At 38.3% G+C, this 18,040-nt stretch overlaps 1 protein-coding gene across 1 annotated transcript in view; it reads left to right on the forward strand.

The window, feature by feature from the left end:
• PTCD3 (pentatricopeptide repeat domain 3) overlaps positions 1 to 18,040 on the forward strand; it is a 1,733,015-nt gene that overhangs the window by 267,566 nt on the left and 1,447,409 nt on the right. The window contains exons 7-8 of the mRNA XM_044063464.1: positions 10,958 to 11,081; positions 11,167 to 11,279. Of these exons, the coding sequence (XP_043919399.1) occupies positions 10,958 to 11,081; positions 11,167 to 11,279 (237 nt within the window). The remainder of the gene's footprint in view (positions 1 to 10,957; positions 11,082 to 11,166; positions 11,280 to 18,040) is intronic.

The raw sequence follows: 18,040 nt of genomic DNA on the forward strand, positions 1-18,040 counted from the left end.
CTGGATGTCTTAGGTCATTTCTTTTTATTAATTTCATGGCAGTGTCTGTCGTCTGCTCTTAGAGCTCACACCCCTAGGGCTATTGCCTCTTCTGGTGCGTTCTTCAAAGGGTTGAACACCAATCAAATCCGTGAAGCTGCTTCTTGGTCTTCAGTGCATACTTTCACTAAGCATTATAAATTGGGTATGGTTTCTAAGACCAAAGCAGGTTTTGCGGGAGCCATTCTGCATGGGTTTGTAGAGGGTTCTTCCCAGCCTCCTCCTTCCTAATCCTTTTCTTGAGCTTTTGTACTCTCCCTACAGTGAAGACTACTGCAACAGTGATATAGGACATAGTACAATTGTGTAAAATCTAACAATGCCAGTAGATGTCCTTCTCTTCACTGTTGCAGTATTCGCTCCCTTCCTCCATCCCTCTTTGTTTTGCTTTCCTTTCTGGCGTAGGACCTCCATTTTACATCTGCATTTTCTCCTGGTTTTGCATTGCCTCTCTTGTCCTATGGAGACTGTTTTGTACTGGGGCAATTCAGTTCTGGGAATTGTGTCCCTCTGTCACTATTATGCTGTATGTCCTGAATGGGGTGCATACGTATGATGCACAGGGCATGCAGGATTTAAAGGCTTTGGTACACTGGCTGAACCTTGGGCTATCCTTGGCAGGAGAGCCCTACTGTGAAGATTACTGCAACAGTGAAGAGGAGGGCATCTACTGTTATGATGCGATTTCACACAACTGTACTTTCTCTTCTGTATTCCTTCACAAGTTGCAAGCAGGGGTTCTAGAACTAGTTCCTGCACCCCAGAAAGGAAAATAATTTTGCACCAAAATCTTGTTCCTGCACCGCAAGGAGCTGTTGTGGAGACTAGTGTTTAAATGTGTTATACCTAAATACCTTTCTTAAAGTACTCAAAAAAAAAATTCTCACCCTGCAGACAGTCCTGTCTCTTCTTCTGGAGAACTCTGTTAGGCATTCTTCAAATGTAAAGTCACCATATCACATTCCAGTTTTTCCCAACTTCAAGTTGAACCCTCAGAAGTCCCTCTGTCATTTCACAAAGAATTAAAAAAACAAAAACACAGGTTCCCAGTTCACACCACTGTAACAAATAGGATTTGAATTAAAATAGGATTTTAATCTTGAAGTGCGTTAGAATATCGTATACTTTTCGTCAAAGTCAAATACTTTAACTTCTTCAGAAACTCAAAAACAGCATCAATTAGCCACATATATAATGTAGCCTTAATCAACATTCATTAACCAATTAGTGTCTTAAAGATGCATAGTAACTACATGTCTCAAATATTAGAATATAAAATATATATAAAGTTATTCTAAATACATAGAAGATCATAAAAAGTTCATATTTCACGTTTTTAATAAATATTTAATAAATATATCCTTAAAACCATTAGTATAAATAACAGTAAACTATATACTATGTATATATATATATATATATATATAAATATATATATATATATATATATATATATATATATATATATATATATATAAATAAAAACATTTATATTATGTAAAAATATATGACCATTTAATTACCATTAAAAAAGTATCAAATTTATTAGTTTATTTATTTGTTGATTAATAATATATTCTTAGTGCATATACACTTTTAGCTACTAACTTATCCCTAAATTTTAAATTTTAAATTACAATATAAACTGAATACATATAAAATATAAAATATTAAATATTAAAAATAATATTGACAATATAAAAAGAAATAGTATAGAAGGTTTCTAAATAAATTTCATAACAAACCTATAGTTGTATTATCAATATTACCTTTCCAAATTTTTTAACCTCAAAATACACATGATAGAACTCATCTCATTAATCCCTGGCATTTGGCAAGCATTCGTTCTAAGCTGCCATAACAATTCTTTTTTCTCCAATTTCAGAGACTCATGCCCTCCTCTTCTATCATTAATTAACTGATCAATGGCTCTGAATTTAAATTCATGTCCAGTGTAGTCATTTGTATGCCTAGCTAATGCGTTTTCCATTTTGTTCCTGTTGATACTGTAAATATGTTCATATATTCTTTCACTAAGCTTTCTATCGGTTTTCCCGATATAGAAAGCTGAACAATATTTACATGTTGCTAGGTATACTACTTGTTTACTGCTACAATTAAATCTCCCTTTAGTCCTATACTTCGTGTTGCCTATTGTAAAATTACAGCCTTCGTCAATGTATTTACAACAATTGCACGTTACATTTGTACATGCCTTCTCTATTAGTAAATGGTCGACTAAAACTTTCCAAAATTTCCTTTAGATTGCTCCCACGCCTATACTCTATTTTTGGTCTTTCTGGGAGCAAATCTCTGAAATATTTATCACTAGTTAGAAGTTCCCAATTTTTCGTAATAATGTTCGCTATATTACGGGAATCCATATTAAAAGTACATATAAACCCACTGGTGTTGGTTAGTACTTTATTATTGCTATTTAGCCCCGGGCCACTAACTTTTCCTTTGTTCAAGATTGGGACATAATCACCTATTAGTCTTTTATACTGAACTTCACTGATAATCTCTTGGGTGAAGTATGATGGGTACCCTCTTTCCACGAAAAAAATAAACATTAGGTTCCATTCATTTATAAACTCTTCATCTCTTGTCGTCATCCTGGCTGCCCTAACTAGCTGCCCTTTAACTACTGATTTTTTCTGGTAAGTTGGGTGGCAACTAGTGAAATGCAAATACATATTCGAGTATGTCGCTTTCCGATATATTTTAGAAACAAAAGCTTTCTCACTATAATCCTTCCTTAAGTCGACATCCAGATATACTATTTTATCTTTACTAAAACTAGATGTAAAACTAAGGAAGTTAGTACTCTCATTGAACATTTCTAATAAGCTCTTTAATTTAGCTTCAGTTCCTTGAAATAGAATGAATATATCGTCCAGGAGCCGTGTATAAAAGAGTATATTTTCTTTAAATTCAGAGTTGCCAAGGACAAATGACCTTTCCCAGTATGCCATTACCAGGTTTGCCAAACCTGCTCCACATGGGGGAGCCCATTGCTACTCCAATTTTCTGATGAAAAATGTCGTTATTAAACATTATATAATTATAGGAAAGAACTGTGTCTATCAATTCCTCCACTAGTTTAATTTCACTAGTGGGTGCATCCAGAATTCTTAACATGTACGACACCCATTCAATACCAGTCGTATGTGGGATGGATGAATAAAGATCTCTAACATCCACTGTGACGAAAAAACTTTCAGCACAAAAATCCAAATTATTAATAGCTTGTAAAAAGGACCAAGAATCCTTCGAAATTTGGTTCTCGTTTTGGATATATTTTTGTAAAATTTTATCCAGTACTTTGGCACAGTTGTATGTAATACTATCTCTCCCATCCACGAGAGGTCTCATGGGTGGATCATTCATATTTTTATGCACTTTTGGAATTCCAAAAAGGACCGGAGTCCTTGGTGCCAATTGCTGTAGGTATATGTACAAGTTTTTATCTATTCTTGCCTCAATGTACAATTCTTCTATGAAAGCTTTAACCTTCCTATAAGCCCCATTCATTTAATTCGTAGAGGCCTTCTCATACGTGTCACTATCTAAAATCTTTAACATCCTAGCGTTATAATCATCATTAGACATTATAGCAATGCCCCCACCTTTCTCCGGTTTCATAATGCGGATTGGTGCTTGCCTTAGAAAACCCGAAATTTCCCTCTCCTCTTTGCTTATATTATACTTGTAACTGTTAGCGATACTAGTTGTAGTTCTAACTTTTTCTAAATTCCTTAAGTCAACTTCATTGACTTTTTCAAAAAGTGATAAAAGAGGGTGTAGGGGCGGGTTATATACACTAGAAACATAAAAGTCAGATTTGTTGTTCAAATTCTCCCCCATTAAGGCCAATAAATTAAGTTTCCTAATAAAAATCTTAAGATCTAACAAAGTGTTAGCCACATCAAACTGAACAGAGGGTACAAAGGTGTACCCTTTCGATAGTAAATTTATTGTTTCTGGACAAATAGACATATCAGTGTAGTTGAAAATTTTAAAGTCTTGACTTGAGTTAGGAAGTACATTGCAAGAAAATTGGTCATCACACAAATTGACCATATCACCATCTTCTACCATTTTTTCTTCTTGTTCCTTGTTGTTCTGTTGTTCTGCATTATAGGTTTCGAGGCTCGAGCTCGAAAATTTCTTTCATTCGAAACACCACCCGTTTTATTTTGTACTGGGGTACTCGTAGTAGCAAAATCATTCCCCTGTGCTAGTCTTTCAGTCGAACATGCATTACTAGGGCCTTCTTGTTGGTTGGCCCCAGTATGGACCATATTAGTACTAGGGGGCATAAAATTCTCAGTCTCTCCTTCTGGGTTACAAACCCTGTTGTTAGCAATTGAATTACCTTTAATAGTGTTACCACCAGTCATTATTTTTTGGGAATTAGGTGGACTGGGATATGCTTTACCTCCCCATAAACTTTGAGGTCGCGTTTTATTTTTTTAATCTTAGTAACATTCAATTTAGTCAAGTAATCATCAATGCTAACAAAAATCCTATCGTATTCAAAACGGTACCTGGAGAAGCTAGTATCACTCTTTATTGAAGAATCAAGTTCCTCAATTTCCATCAATAAATCATCCACCATAACCTGGTAGTGGGTACAAAAAAGATCCAACAGTTCTAGTCCATGTTTATCAAACAGCATAATCAGTTTGATACTTTTTTAATGGTAATTAAATGGTCATATATTTTTACATAATATAAATGTTTTTATTTATATATATATATATATATATATATATATATATATATATATATATAGTTTACTGTTATTTATACTAATGGTTTTAAGGATATATTTATTAAATATTTATTAAAAACGTGATTTTGCTACTACGAGTACCCCAGTACAAAATAAAGCGGGTGGTGTTTCGAATGAAAGAAATTTTCGAGCTCGAGCCTCGAAACCTATAATGCAGAACAACAGAACAACAAGGAACAAGAAGAAAAAATGGTAGAAGATGGTGATATGGTCAATTTGTGTGATGACCAATTTTCTTGCAATGTACTTTCTAACTCAAGTCAAGACTTTAAAATTTTCAACTACACTGATATGTCTATTTGTCCAGAAACAATAAATTTACTATCGAAAGGGTACACCTTTGTACCCTCTGTTCAGTTTGATGTGGCTAACACTTTGTTAGATCTTAAGATTTTATTAGGAAACTTAATTTATTGGCCTTAATGGGGGAGAATTTGAACAACAAATCTGACTTTTATGTTTCTAGTGTATATAACCCGCCCCTACACCCTCTTTTATCACTTTTTGAAAAAGTCAATGAAGTTGACTTAAGGAATTTAGAAAAAGTTATAACTACAACTACTATCGCTAACAGTTACAAGTATAATATAAGCAAAGAGGAGAGGGAAATTTTCTAAGGCAAGCACCAATCCGCATTATGAAACCGGACAAAGGTGGGGGCACTGCTATAATGTCTAATGATGATTATAACGCTAGGATGTTAAAGATTTTAGATAGTGACACGTATGAGAAGGCCTCTATGAATGAAATGAATGGGGCTTATAGGAAGGTTAAAGCTTTCATAGAAGAATTGTACATTGAGGCAAGAATAGATAAAAACTTGTACATATACCTACAGCAATTGGCACCAAGGACTCCGGTCCTTTTTGGAATTCCAAAAGTGCATAAAAATATGAATGATCCACCCATGAGACCTCTCGTGGATGGGAGAGATAGTATTACATACAATTGTGCCAAAGTACTGGATAAAATTTTACAAAAATATATATCCAAAACGAGAACCAAATTTCGAAGGATTCTTGGTCCTTTTTACAAGCTATTAATAATTTGGATTTTTGTGCTGAAAGTTTTTTCGTCACAGTGGATGTTAGAGATCTTTATTCATCCATCCCACATACGATTGGTATTGAATGGGTGTCGTACATGTTAAGAATTCTGGATGCACCCACTAGTGAAATTAAACTAGTGGAGGAATTGATACACACAGTTCTTTCCTATAATTATATAATGTTTAATAACGACATTTTTCATCAGAAAATTGGAGTAGCAATGGGCTCCCCATGTGGAGCAGGTTTGGCAAACCTGGTAATGACATACTGGGAAAGGTCATTTGTCCTTGGCAACTCTGAATTTAAGGAAAATATACTCTTTTATACACGGTTCCTGGACAATATATTCATTCTATTTCAAGGAACTGAAGCTAAATTAAAGAGCTTATTAGAAATGTTCAATGAGAGTACTAACTTCCTTAGTTTTACATCTAGTTTTAGTAAAGATAAAATAGTATATCTGGATGTCGACTTAAGGAAGGATTATAGTGAGAAAGCTTTTGTTTCTAAAATATATCGGAAAGCGACATACTCAAATATGTATTTGCATTTCACTAGTTGCCACCCAACTTACCAGAAAAAATCAGTAGTTAAAGGGCAGCTAGTTAGGGCAGCCAGGATGACGACAAGAGATGAAGAGTTTATAAATGAATGTAACCTAATGTTTAATTTTTTCATGGAAAGAGGGTACCCATCATACTTCATCCAAGAGATTATCAGTGAAGTTCAGTATAAAAGACTAATAGGTGATTATGTCCCAATCTTGAACAAAGGAAAAGTTAGTGGCCCGGGGCTAAATAGCAATAATAAAGTACTAACCAACACCAGTGGGTTTATATGTACTTTTAATATAGATTCCCGTAATATAGCGAACATTATTACGAAAAATTGGGAACTTCTAACTAGTGATAAATATTTCAGAGATTTGCTCCCAGAAAGACCAAAAATAGTGTATAGGCGTGGGAGCAATCTAAAGGAAATTTTGGAAAGTTTTAGTCGACCATTTACTAATAGAGAAGGCATGTACAAATGTAACGTGCAATTGTTGTAAATACATTGACGAAGGCTGTAATTTTACAATAGGCAACACGAAGTATAGGACTAAAGGGAGATTTAATTGTAGCAGTAAACAAGTAGTATACCTAGCAACATGTAAATATTGTTCAGCTTTCTATATCGGGAAAACCGATAGAAAGCTTAGTGAAAGAATATATGAAGATATTTACAGTATCAACAGGAACAAAATGGAAAACGCATTAGCTAGGCATACAAATGACTACACTGGACATGAATTTAAATTCAGAGCCATTGATCAGTTAATTAATGATAGAAGAGGAGGGCATGAGTCTCTGAAATTGGAGAAGAAAGAATTGTTATGGCAGCTTAGAACGAATGCTTGCCAAATGCCAGGGATTAATGAGATGAGTTCTATCATGTGTATTTTGAGGTTAAAAATTTGGAAAGGTAATATTGATAATACAACTATAGGTTTGTTATGAAATTTATTTAGAAACCTTCTATACTATTTCTTTTTATATTGTCAATATTATTATTAATATTTAATATTTAATATTTTATATTTTATATGTATTCAGTTTATATTGTAATTTAAAATTTAGGGATAAGTTAGTAGCTAAAAGTGTATATGCACTAAGAAGATATTATTAATCAACAAATAAATAAACTAATAAATTTGATACTTTTTTAATGGTAATTAAATGGTCATATATTTTTACATAATATAAATGTTTTTATTTATATATATATATATATATATATAGTATATAGTTTACTGTTATTTATACTAATGGTTTTAAGGATATATTTATTAAATATTTATTAAAAAAGTGAAATATGAACTTTTTATGATCTATGTATTTAGAATAACTATATATATATATATATTTTATATTCTAATATTTGAGACATGTAGTTACTATGTATCTTTAAGACACTAATTGGTTAATGAATGTTGATTAAGGCTACATTATATATGTGGCTAATTGATGCTGTTTTTGAGTTTCTGAAGAAGTTAAAGTATTTGACTTTGGCGAAAAGTGTACGATATTCTAACGCACTTCAAGATTAAAATCCTATTTTAATTCAAATCCTATTTGTTACAGTGGTGTGAACTGGGAACCTGTGTTTTTGTTTTTTCAAAAGTTTGTTAACGTTTTTATCGGTTGATTTCACAAAGAATTGTCTTCCTGGAGTGTATGGCGGAAGCTGAAAAAAGTATGGCCTACATGGTTGACTATTTGTAACATTTTTTTTCTCTTCAAGAAATGACCTCCACAAGAGAGTTTTTCAGAATTGTAAGCCTAATGACCTCAGTGATCCTTGTGGCACTGCTGGCCAAACTCAGCTTAAGAAAGATTCAGTGGTACTTTTTTCTAAACCCAGCAACTGCTTCCCTATGAGTTCTAGTACCAATTCTGAATTTTGTGAAATGAGTTACAGTAGTGGAGGAACAAGATTTCACTCAATCCAGATCCCAGTTCAGTCAGTCCAGTCTCCTCCAAATTTTGAATCTGGAACAGTGTCTAGAGCAGTTCTAGTGCAAGGAGAGTGAGGTCCTTTGAATGCTACAAAAGCACATAAATATCAAAGAAATGTCTGCAGTAATTTGGACCTTAAAAAGTTCTTCACTTATCTCAAGGTCTCCTTTCTGTTCGTCACAGGCAACACCACAATCTTATAGAACTTGAGCAAACACAAGGGTGTGCAAGATCATATCCTCTCTGCTGGTTGACAGTGATAGGTTGTGAGCTAGCCTTACAGTGTTCTCTGAGGCTTCAGGCCTCATACATTGTCGGTGCAAATCCTAGTGGCAGGCAGATTTAGCAAATCCCAAATGGACCCCCCATGAGTGAAAACTCAGGACAGAAGGCTGCCTGGATTTTGTCCAGATGTGGGGAACACTTAACTACTACTGTTTGCCTCCTTTCAAAATGGATGGAAAAATTCTGTTCAAGCCAACCTTGGAGCCATGCCTGGAGGACAGAAGCATTCTCATTCCCGTGGACAGAATTATTTCTCTATGGTTTTCCACCCTTTTCACCAATACCCAAGGTACTGCTGAAAGATTCAGAAAGAATTACCAAAGATCATTGTGGTAACTCACTTTTGGCCCAGGCAAAGTTGTTTTTTTCTCAATGGAGTTAGCCAAGGACAATTATCTCAAGCTTTCTCACACAGTCTTGGTGGTGACCGATGCACCCCTGCTTAGAGCAGTTTGCTACTGACATCCCGGATAATTCTGTCTTGATACCTTTTAGGCACTTATTTCATGAGGATATGTATCGGGTATTGAAGGGGACAAGACAGTGCAACTAGAAAATGTTATGTTTACAAGTGGAAGATCTTTTCTAGGTGGTGCCTGACTATAAATTTATTGGTTGGTTTTAAGCAGTTCTTGCTTCTGATCCTTCTTGGCTTTTCCTTCTTAACACTAAAAGCCTGAATAACTTCCTCTCTGTGATAGAGGTCATGCTTTCCCTGATGGGAGGGGCTTAAATCTCCTATGTCAGAGAGTCAGAGGAGGGGAGTCTGAGATATGGAAATCTGCTAGTGTGGGGTAATTCTGGAGCAAAGAACCCATATGCTACTGATGCGGTGTGAAATTTGAACATCTACTGTTCAGGCAAGTCAGACTTGCACAATTGTAGTTTCATTTATAGAATGTCTTTGGTATGTGTGCAGAAACAGTGGACCTAGGAAGACGCTCGTGGCCATGAAGGACATGTAGACTCTGCACAGAGGGTACCCCTCTCAAGAATCACAGTGGATTACCATGCTTTGTGAATCAGCAGTGGGAACTGCTGTTGCACTGTGCCACCCATATGTGGCATATATGATTCACAAAGCTATGTTGAGGATTAAACTTTAAACTCATTAGGCCAGTCATTGAGTATACTACCCCCTTTGGCATGTATCTGTCCAGGCACATGTAACAACTGAAATGCCACCTTACTAAAAGGATACTAGTCCTGAACAACATGTCCTACGTAGACAGACTCAGAGCACTGTCACTGTACCCTGTATCCTACAGACTGCTTAAAAGTGATCTTTGTCTGTCTAGCATACAAAGCTTCTTCTAATCCCCTACTGATGGATTTAATGCACTTCAGTAAGTCAAATGGCATCAGAAATACTGTCTATGAATCTAAACCTCTTGTGCAGCATCAACAGAACGGCTTGGAGGGACAGGTATTTCTCGGAGGATATGGCTGCTGTGGAGCAGAGACCTTGTTCACGTAAAACAAAGTTCATCCTTGTCCATATTCGAGCGCAATTTAGATCTGTAGGTAGGAAAGCGAAAATCTACCCAGGACTGTCTCCTGTACTACTAATGGACCAACACAGCCACTAAATATTTTATCCCATGCATGGGTCCCCTCAGATTATCTGATATGATCCCATTTATTCTCATTGGTGGTAATATATAACTATCAACCATGGAATGGGGAAGGCAAATCTGTAACCAAATGGGATGGGTTATTTCAAGCAGAAAAGGAGAAATTGGTTCGTCTTAAAATGGTCCAGAACAGAAGCTAGTCTAGTACTGTTTACCTATCGAGATTAAATTATGCTTTGTTTTTTGAGTCAGTGTCATCATATTTAAAGCTGTAGCATTTTATTTTGCATGCTTCAGAACTGAGGTATGGTGTGTTGTTGACTTGAGCCGCTGTGTCTTGACAGTGGTTGAACTCTGCAGATAATCATTTAACTGTTCTAACTTTTATTGGAGCAAGTTGAATATGTTTCATCCATTTCATTTGCCTTATCTGCCTTAATGTTACAGCTTGCATTGTATTAACTACCTCAGTCCTGAAGTCTTAATGGTATTTGGCTTGGCTGAGGCATTACCTTCTTTCTGAAAACCAGTCTACAAACTGTGTCTATATGCTAAGTATTGCTGATTCTCTTTCAATTTAATTTTTATGTATGTAAGACTTCACAACCAAAAAACATGCATTAGGAGCCTTTATTGAAATATAATTGTGTTCTAGTACCTCAGCTAAAGCCTTCAAGGAATCTAAGTATGTGTGAACTTTTTCCCTCCTTTCAGTGTCTAATGCCTCAAAACCTTGAACCACAGATTGGTGATGTGAGTGAGGCTGCTCTTAAGGAGAGGATTCAGCTCAGAAGAGTTAAAGATGCTGTTGATGTATATGACCAGTTAGTACAAGCAGGTGAGTGATCATGTTAAGGCTAATTTCTGTAAATTTGAAAGAGACATTGTAGCTTGACTGTACTTTGCTTTCTTACTATGACTAGGAACACAGTTGTCGCTTGAAACAATGAACAGCCTTTTGGACTTGATTTGTTACTATGGGGACAGAGACCCAGTAGTTGAAGATCAGCTGGAGTCAAAGGAATCGGAAAATGAGGTACGAGAGATGCAGTTGGAATATTTATCATCGCTGTCATGCTGGTGTACCATGGCTTGTATAATACGCTATGGATGGTGTTTTCATTGTGTGGAAATGCAGTGTTTGCACATTTTATGACATGATTTAATACAAAATCAGAATGCAGTTACTGTGGTTTAGCAAACTGCTGCTCATCCCATAATACACCATTGGTTTGTCTTGTCTTTTGTTTGAGGCCCCGGGGTAGGTTCCATCACCAGAGCATTCTGTGCCTAGACAGTTTTTTGCTTTCCAAAACCAGTACGCACGCACACACTGGAATGCATTCAGTTATCATGACAGGAAGGCTGCTTCATATTTATCAGTTTATGGTAATGTTCCATTTCTCCAACTCTCCTTGTACAAAGTCCTGGGTGATGGGTGGCACTGTGATTGAAACTCTTAAACAATCAGTTTTGACTGCTCCTTTGTAAAGGGGGATGTTCACAGCAAAAGCTGCACTGATGCTTCTATTTATGATAAATACTTGCTAGTAAAAGAGGGGATATTCAGTGCTGGGGTTCTGATTTTAAATCTTTTAACAAATTACTGTTTCAGTGCTGCCATCCCCATAGTGCAGAGGGATAGAGCCCCAACTTTGACCTAGAAACAAGATAAGCTAGCGACCCAGGTGCTTAAGAAAGTTGGTGAAAGTGAATAGTTATCAGCTCATCTGTCTTGACGGTTGAGAGTTAGTCTGTCCCACTTCACTTTTGGTGCTCTCTCTAGAGAGAGAGGCATCTATGATGCAGATAATGGGCAAGTGACTTGCTTGCTTTTGCTAAGCTGTGTTTTTGTGAAGTCCTTCATAGTGCACGTGGGGAGCTCACACATGCACAAGGAAAGGTGCAACAGGTCCTCTGGATCTCATTCTCATTGATGGATAATAAGAGTAAGGTAAAAGCAACAGGACTAGACAATTATGTGAAGACAGGAAGTAAACATTAAATTAGTGTGCAGGTAATATATTCTGACTTCTTTCTCCTTTAATCTGACATCCTTCATACTAATGTTCAAAATATACAGGTTCGTAGGAGGGTTACTAGGAAAGCGACCCTAGAACCCTTACAAGCCTAGCTAGGTTAATACCAAGTTGCACCAATTGTCCTTAAGTGGATGTACTGTCCAGAGCTGGTCTGTGGTGAGTACGCACTCACCCTGTCCATGAGGGTCATGGGTGTCACCCCCGAGTGAATTTGCAGTCTCCCACGCTTTTTCCCAGGTTGCGCTTGAATAGTCAGCGAGGAGCTCTGCTTCACGTGAATTGAAAATTGCTTCCAGAGGAGCATCAGTCTATGGGACATGTATTCGTCTCTCCAACATATTCTGTTAATGTCACATGCTAGGTTAAGATCCCTAGAGCGAGTGACTGTTGTATCATTAGATTTGCGGATGTGAAGCATATCCATCAAAGTAGAGTCAAAGACTGCCCTGTAGGCCCGACTCAAGTCTTCTGTCAGCAGCCTATATGATGCAAAGTACAGTGACAGGGCATTTAGTCTGTCCATGTACGTCATGTTTTGAAGGCCCTGTATTTTCTTGGTGAGGAGCCTGTGTGTCTTTTGACGTACACGCAAAAGGAAGCATTGTAGTCTTAGTGGTGTAATCAGGATTGAGTACAGTGGGGCTGTAACATCGTTAGACCTGGATGCGATGCCTTTACTTATGAGGTGTGCAACGTAGAATGCTTTCCTTACCACAGTGCACACTTGGTAGTCAAAGTTCAGATGGCATTCTACCTGTGTTCCTGGGTCTCTCACCACTGGATTTGAGCTTAAGGGGATGCGTTGTCAGTATTGTAGTTAGCAGGGAATTCTACTTTGCCAAAGGAAATAATAATGCATTTTTTTGCATTTAGTTTTAGACCGTGGTGTTAGCCCTTCTTGTAGTATGTTAACATTGTTGAGGGACTCCTTGATTGCACCCAATTTGCAATCATCCGTGAACTTGGTAAGCTCAAGATAGGTTGATGAGGATGTTATGTTAAAATGGCTTTGTGAGGCTAGCTGATTTAGTAGTGATGTTTGTTTTAAGGGACAGTGGGATCCAGTATAATGTAGGTGTTCATAGAAGGTAAGGATATAGGGTACAGATAGAATGGGTAGTACTACAAGTAAGAGAGACAGATTTATATGTCTTGGTTTGTAAGTTAGGGGCATAGTGAGGGAAAAGATAAAATATAGTCAGGAGGTAGGGGTTGATAGAGAGTTTGGAGTGAAATAGTGTTTCAGTAGTAGTAATGATTAGCAGTAAGAAAGCATGGTGTGTAGGTATTTAATGTGTAATGAGTAGTAGTATGCTATTGGATGACATGAGAAGGGGTGTGGTCTCAGAAGTATAAATGTAGGTGTGCTGGGGTGGGTGGGAATTGGGGGTAGGGGAGCAGAGTGAGCCTGCAGGGTGAATGGAGTAGATTAGAGCAGGTAAAGGAAGCATTTGCAGAGAATCTGTGAGCAGCAGACTCCTGATGTACTCTTGGTAGTTACAGGTGAGTGAGGTGTGGTAATGTAGCTTTTTGGTAGCTAAGGGATAGAGTGGAACGAGAGAAATATAGCTAAATAGAGGGGGGGAAATCTGGGAACAGTCTGATACAGCAAGAAAAATTGAAAAGTAGTCTGAAATGTAATACGGGAGAGTAGGGGTAGGGGATGCAACACAAGCCTAGATTAGGGTGCCACCTAGTGGACAAAAAGTATAGTACAGCAAAAAGCTAGCTGCAATCGAGATAACTAGTAAAGATGGCTCAGGTAATATATACAAAGGAGAGAAGATTTATTACTTATGGGGGTAGAGAAGGGGTATGGCTGCTGGATTCCTGGCTCGATGGCTTGATTACAAACAACACTAGGTTATTAGAAAACAGTTCAGCTTAACAGTTAGGTATAGGGTAGAACGTACTTTATTTCCTTTGGTAACTGGGAATTTAAAATAGGACAGCAAGCTTCTTTGGGCTGATGATGAGATGGCTGAAACTAATTGTAAGGGGTCCTTATTGACCAGGTAGGAAGGCTCCCAAGTCTTAATGCAGGATAGGAGGTGGAGTGGAACAGAGACCCTCCAGGGCCAGGGACACGCAGCAGCCATGGCAAATACAGATCATATATATAACCAGTTTATACTTGAGGTCCAACAGAGTGGCTTGTTTTTTTTGGGGGGGAACCTGGTTTTGATCAAGTCTCTACAGCTGCTTAAGTGTTTGCACAGGGCTTCTGAGTTCACCTCTGCATAGGAGTCATTGTTGTCTGTGAATACAGGGGGATATAAAACTTTTATACCATTGCTTAGTAGTCTGAAGTTTGCTTTGGAAAGATTCTTCATATTTTTATTTTTTTGCTCCTTGTAGGGGTGTCAAGTTCAGTGTTTAGTTTGAAAGAGACAATTTTATGGTCCAACCTTACCCGGGAAGGCATCACACAGGGGAGGGTGCATTGACTCTCCCCATGTTGATGAGCACCATCTGTAGTACATTTGAGCCCTTTGTAGGGGTATAGACTGTCTCTTCCAGAGCATTTGAATTGACAAAGTCCGGGAACATCTGGGCAATTGTGTGTGCGCTCATGTATGTCACCCAGTTTATGGAAGGATAGTAGAAATCGCCCATGACTAAGGTTTTGGGCTGTATGGAGAGCGATTCCAATAAGTTCAGGTAAGCGGTGTGCTTTTATTGGTTCATGGTGGAAGGACCTATAGCTAGCAATGATGTGGTAGGTTGTTTAGTCAAGAGTTAATCGAACAAAAGGTAGCTTGAGAGTCATACTGTTTGATCAGTCTATAGTTGTAGTTGGCTTTAATGAAGATGGATGCCCCTCCACCTTTTGTTCTTGAATGCTCATTTTGAGGTCTGAATGTGCGGAAGCTCCACGGAAAAAGCAAACAGATAAGTCTTTAGATCCTCTGATGACTTTTACAGCTTGTGGACCACAGAATCCTTGCTGCTTTTATACTACTTTGCCTTCACTCACTTCATAGCTATTTGGTCTGGCTGTTTCTGTATTAATAAACATTATATTATAAGAGTGGTTTAGTGATTTATTTTTTTCATAGTCAAAGTAGCCAACTGTAGATGTTTGTGCGAGTCACTGTTGAAGTCATTACAGCAGGGATCTCTGCTGCTTGCCGTATCTGAAGTTTAGCCTAACTTTCATAACTGAGCACCCTTCATCCGGAGCTGGGCTGACTTCATCGCGCCTCATATGTTTTCTTGTACCCTTTATGTACATGGTGTCTTTTTGCTTCATAATTATATGTACTTATGTTTTTTGCTCGCCTCAAGAGAGTGCATAGCAGTCCATTGCTGGTCCAGGCGTGTGATTAACCACAGTAGAGTGGTTATCTGTTTGATGCTCTGCAATGATTTTTATTCAGGTTCACAAGTAGTCCTTATTGAGCTTAGTAAATTTCTAAAAGTGGACATCTGAGTAATGAATATCTTACACTGAGTCATAGGCAAGGTCCTCTACAAAGGAAGCAAATGGATAAGCCTGCAGATGGCAGACAGCCAATAAAAACTACCACAAGTGTTCGTTTCCAAGGTTCTGAGCATGACGTTTCCTATTGCAGTATCTGTTGGTGCCGCCTTCCTAAGGGTTTGAAGAGTAGGCAGAAAGCCCAATAGGCCTACCAGTCCAGAAAGTCTCGAAGCCTTAAGACAATCAACTGTTTGTGTCCCACCCTTCTGAAAACCAGGACCAAAAGTGTGTTTCTAATGCCAATTTCCAGATGTTTGATGTGGTGCAACATTTAAATATTCATTGTGTTTCACTGTTGCAGTCATTACACTTGGGTTATCCTGCTGGCAGGCTACCCGCAGTCTGCCTGAATTCCAAAGTCTTGGTCCGGCATCGGTTGCTGTCGTCTCTTCCCTGACGTCAGTGCACCAGGGGTATAAAAGATGCAGCTGACGCCATTTTCTTCAGTCTTTCTTGTCGCACGGTGCCCAAAGCAAAAGCAGTTCGCAAGTGCCGGTTGGCCGACTCCTGAGATTTTCAAAATCGAATTTCAGATCCGAAGTCTTCATTAAAGCTAAGTACCCCATTGGGGAAACTTTTTTCTTGCTCCAGACCGATGTCAGAAAAAGTTAACAATTGTATTTCTTGTGGGAAGCAAATACCTCATAAGGATTTTCACTGTTACTGTATTCCTTGCCTAGGCCCTGACCACGACTTTGCTTGTTGTCGGTTTTGTGCTAGATTTAACCAACGCACTAGTAAGCATCGGTACGATTTTGCCTTTCATTACTTCGGCCGAAGATTCAATTATACAATGCCGGCGGAACAGCCGACAACCGGAGTTTATAAAAAACGCAAGGATAAAGACAGACAGGCATCCGAGGTCCAAAACAGACGATGAGGCTTCCGCTAAGCTAGTCGTCGGTTCGCCGGTTCTCAGTGAGGCGCTTTCAGAGCCCCTGACACCCACTACCTCAGAGCCACAGGCCGCTTCCAACTCCCACGTGGAGCTGACTGGGCCTCTGGAAACTCTAAAAAGTATTGGATTCTCGGAAACTATTCCCTCAGATGGGTCCAGAGCCGCTGTGCAGGCATCGGCTTCTGAGGGTGTTTTCAGACCTACACAGTTATATGTAAAGCCATCTTCAGCTTCAAAGCCAAAGACTAAAGCAGCTCAAAAGACAAAGAAACAAGTACAGCATTCTCCAGGACAGACTTCCATGCCTAAAAAACAGATGCTCAAAATGGCCGAAGACCTTATTACTTGTTCAGGGGTTCCCATCCCCTCATGATAAGAGGCCTAGGCAAGAGACAGAATATGAATCTTCAGATCAGGTTTCCATTTCCTCTAATTCCTCCTCTGATCAGGAATTCTCTCTTCCTCCCTATGATGCTGAAGAATCTATTCCTTCAGCTTCTCCTCCTGAAGATTACTCCTTTGGGGAAACCCTGCAATACCATGAGGGAGCACTTTCATTGGGAGAGCCAGGATTATTCAGAATCTAACCAAAGGCTCAGAGATTTCCTTTTACTTCCTCAGCACAGGCCCCTTGCTATTGCCCCTGTTCTGGACATTGTAGATGATGTTTTTTCAGAGTCCGGCCTGTCTCCAGACTCTATACCCCCTGCACCTGTTAAGCCAGACAGATACTACAGGGTCCCAGATTCTCATAAATTTCTATACAAAAACCCTGCTGCTGACGTAGAAACCATATCTCAGGGTCCTAAGGGTGTCAAGGCTTCCACTGCTAAAAACCCTGTTCCCTCGGATAGAGATTCAAGGGCACTGGACAGATGGGGGAAAAAAGTTTACACTTCTGCTACTTTGGCTGTAAGGGCTTTAAATTGTCAATTTCATATGCTTAAATATCAGCAATACTTAATGTCACTATAAAGACAGAAAATGTTGACTAACTCTGAATGTCCGGAAAACAAGGAAATGCAGGATTTATTGCATGCAGCTGAACAAGTGGGAGAACATACTTTGCAGTGTGGTTTTGATTCTTTGGAGGCCGCTGTAACGGGTTCTGTGATTAGGAGGCATGCTTGGTTAAAGGAACAGAATCTGCCTGATCATGTTAAAACAAAATTATTAGATGCTCCATTACAGCATGATACTTTGTTTGGTGTTAAGGCAGAAGAGGTGTTGAAGAAAATGGAGGATAAAGCAAAATCTATGCAGACAGTCAAGGATTTCTTACAGGTACAGCCACCCAGATTTAGCAAGAACTGGCCTTCAAAAAGTTGGTCCTTTCCAGTGTCAGGCCACAAAGAGGCAGATTCAGATGCCCT

Source organism: Protopterus annectens, chromosome 2.part1 (assembly GCF_019279795.1).
Source record: "Protopterus annectens isolate FY-2018-M chromosome 2.part1, PAN1.0, whole genome shotgun sequence".
In the NCBI taxonomy this organism is placed as follows: Eukaryota; Metazoa; Chordata; order Ceratodontiformes; family Protopteridae; genus Protopterus; species Protopterus annectens.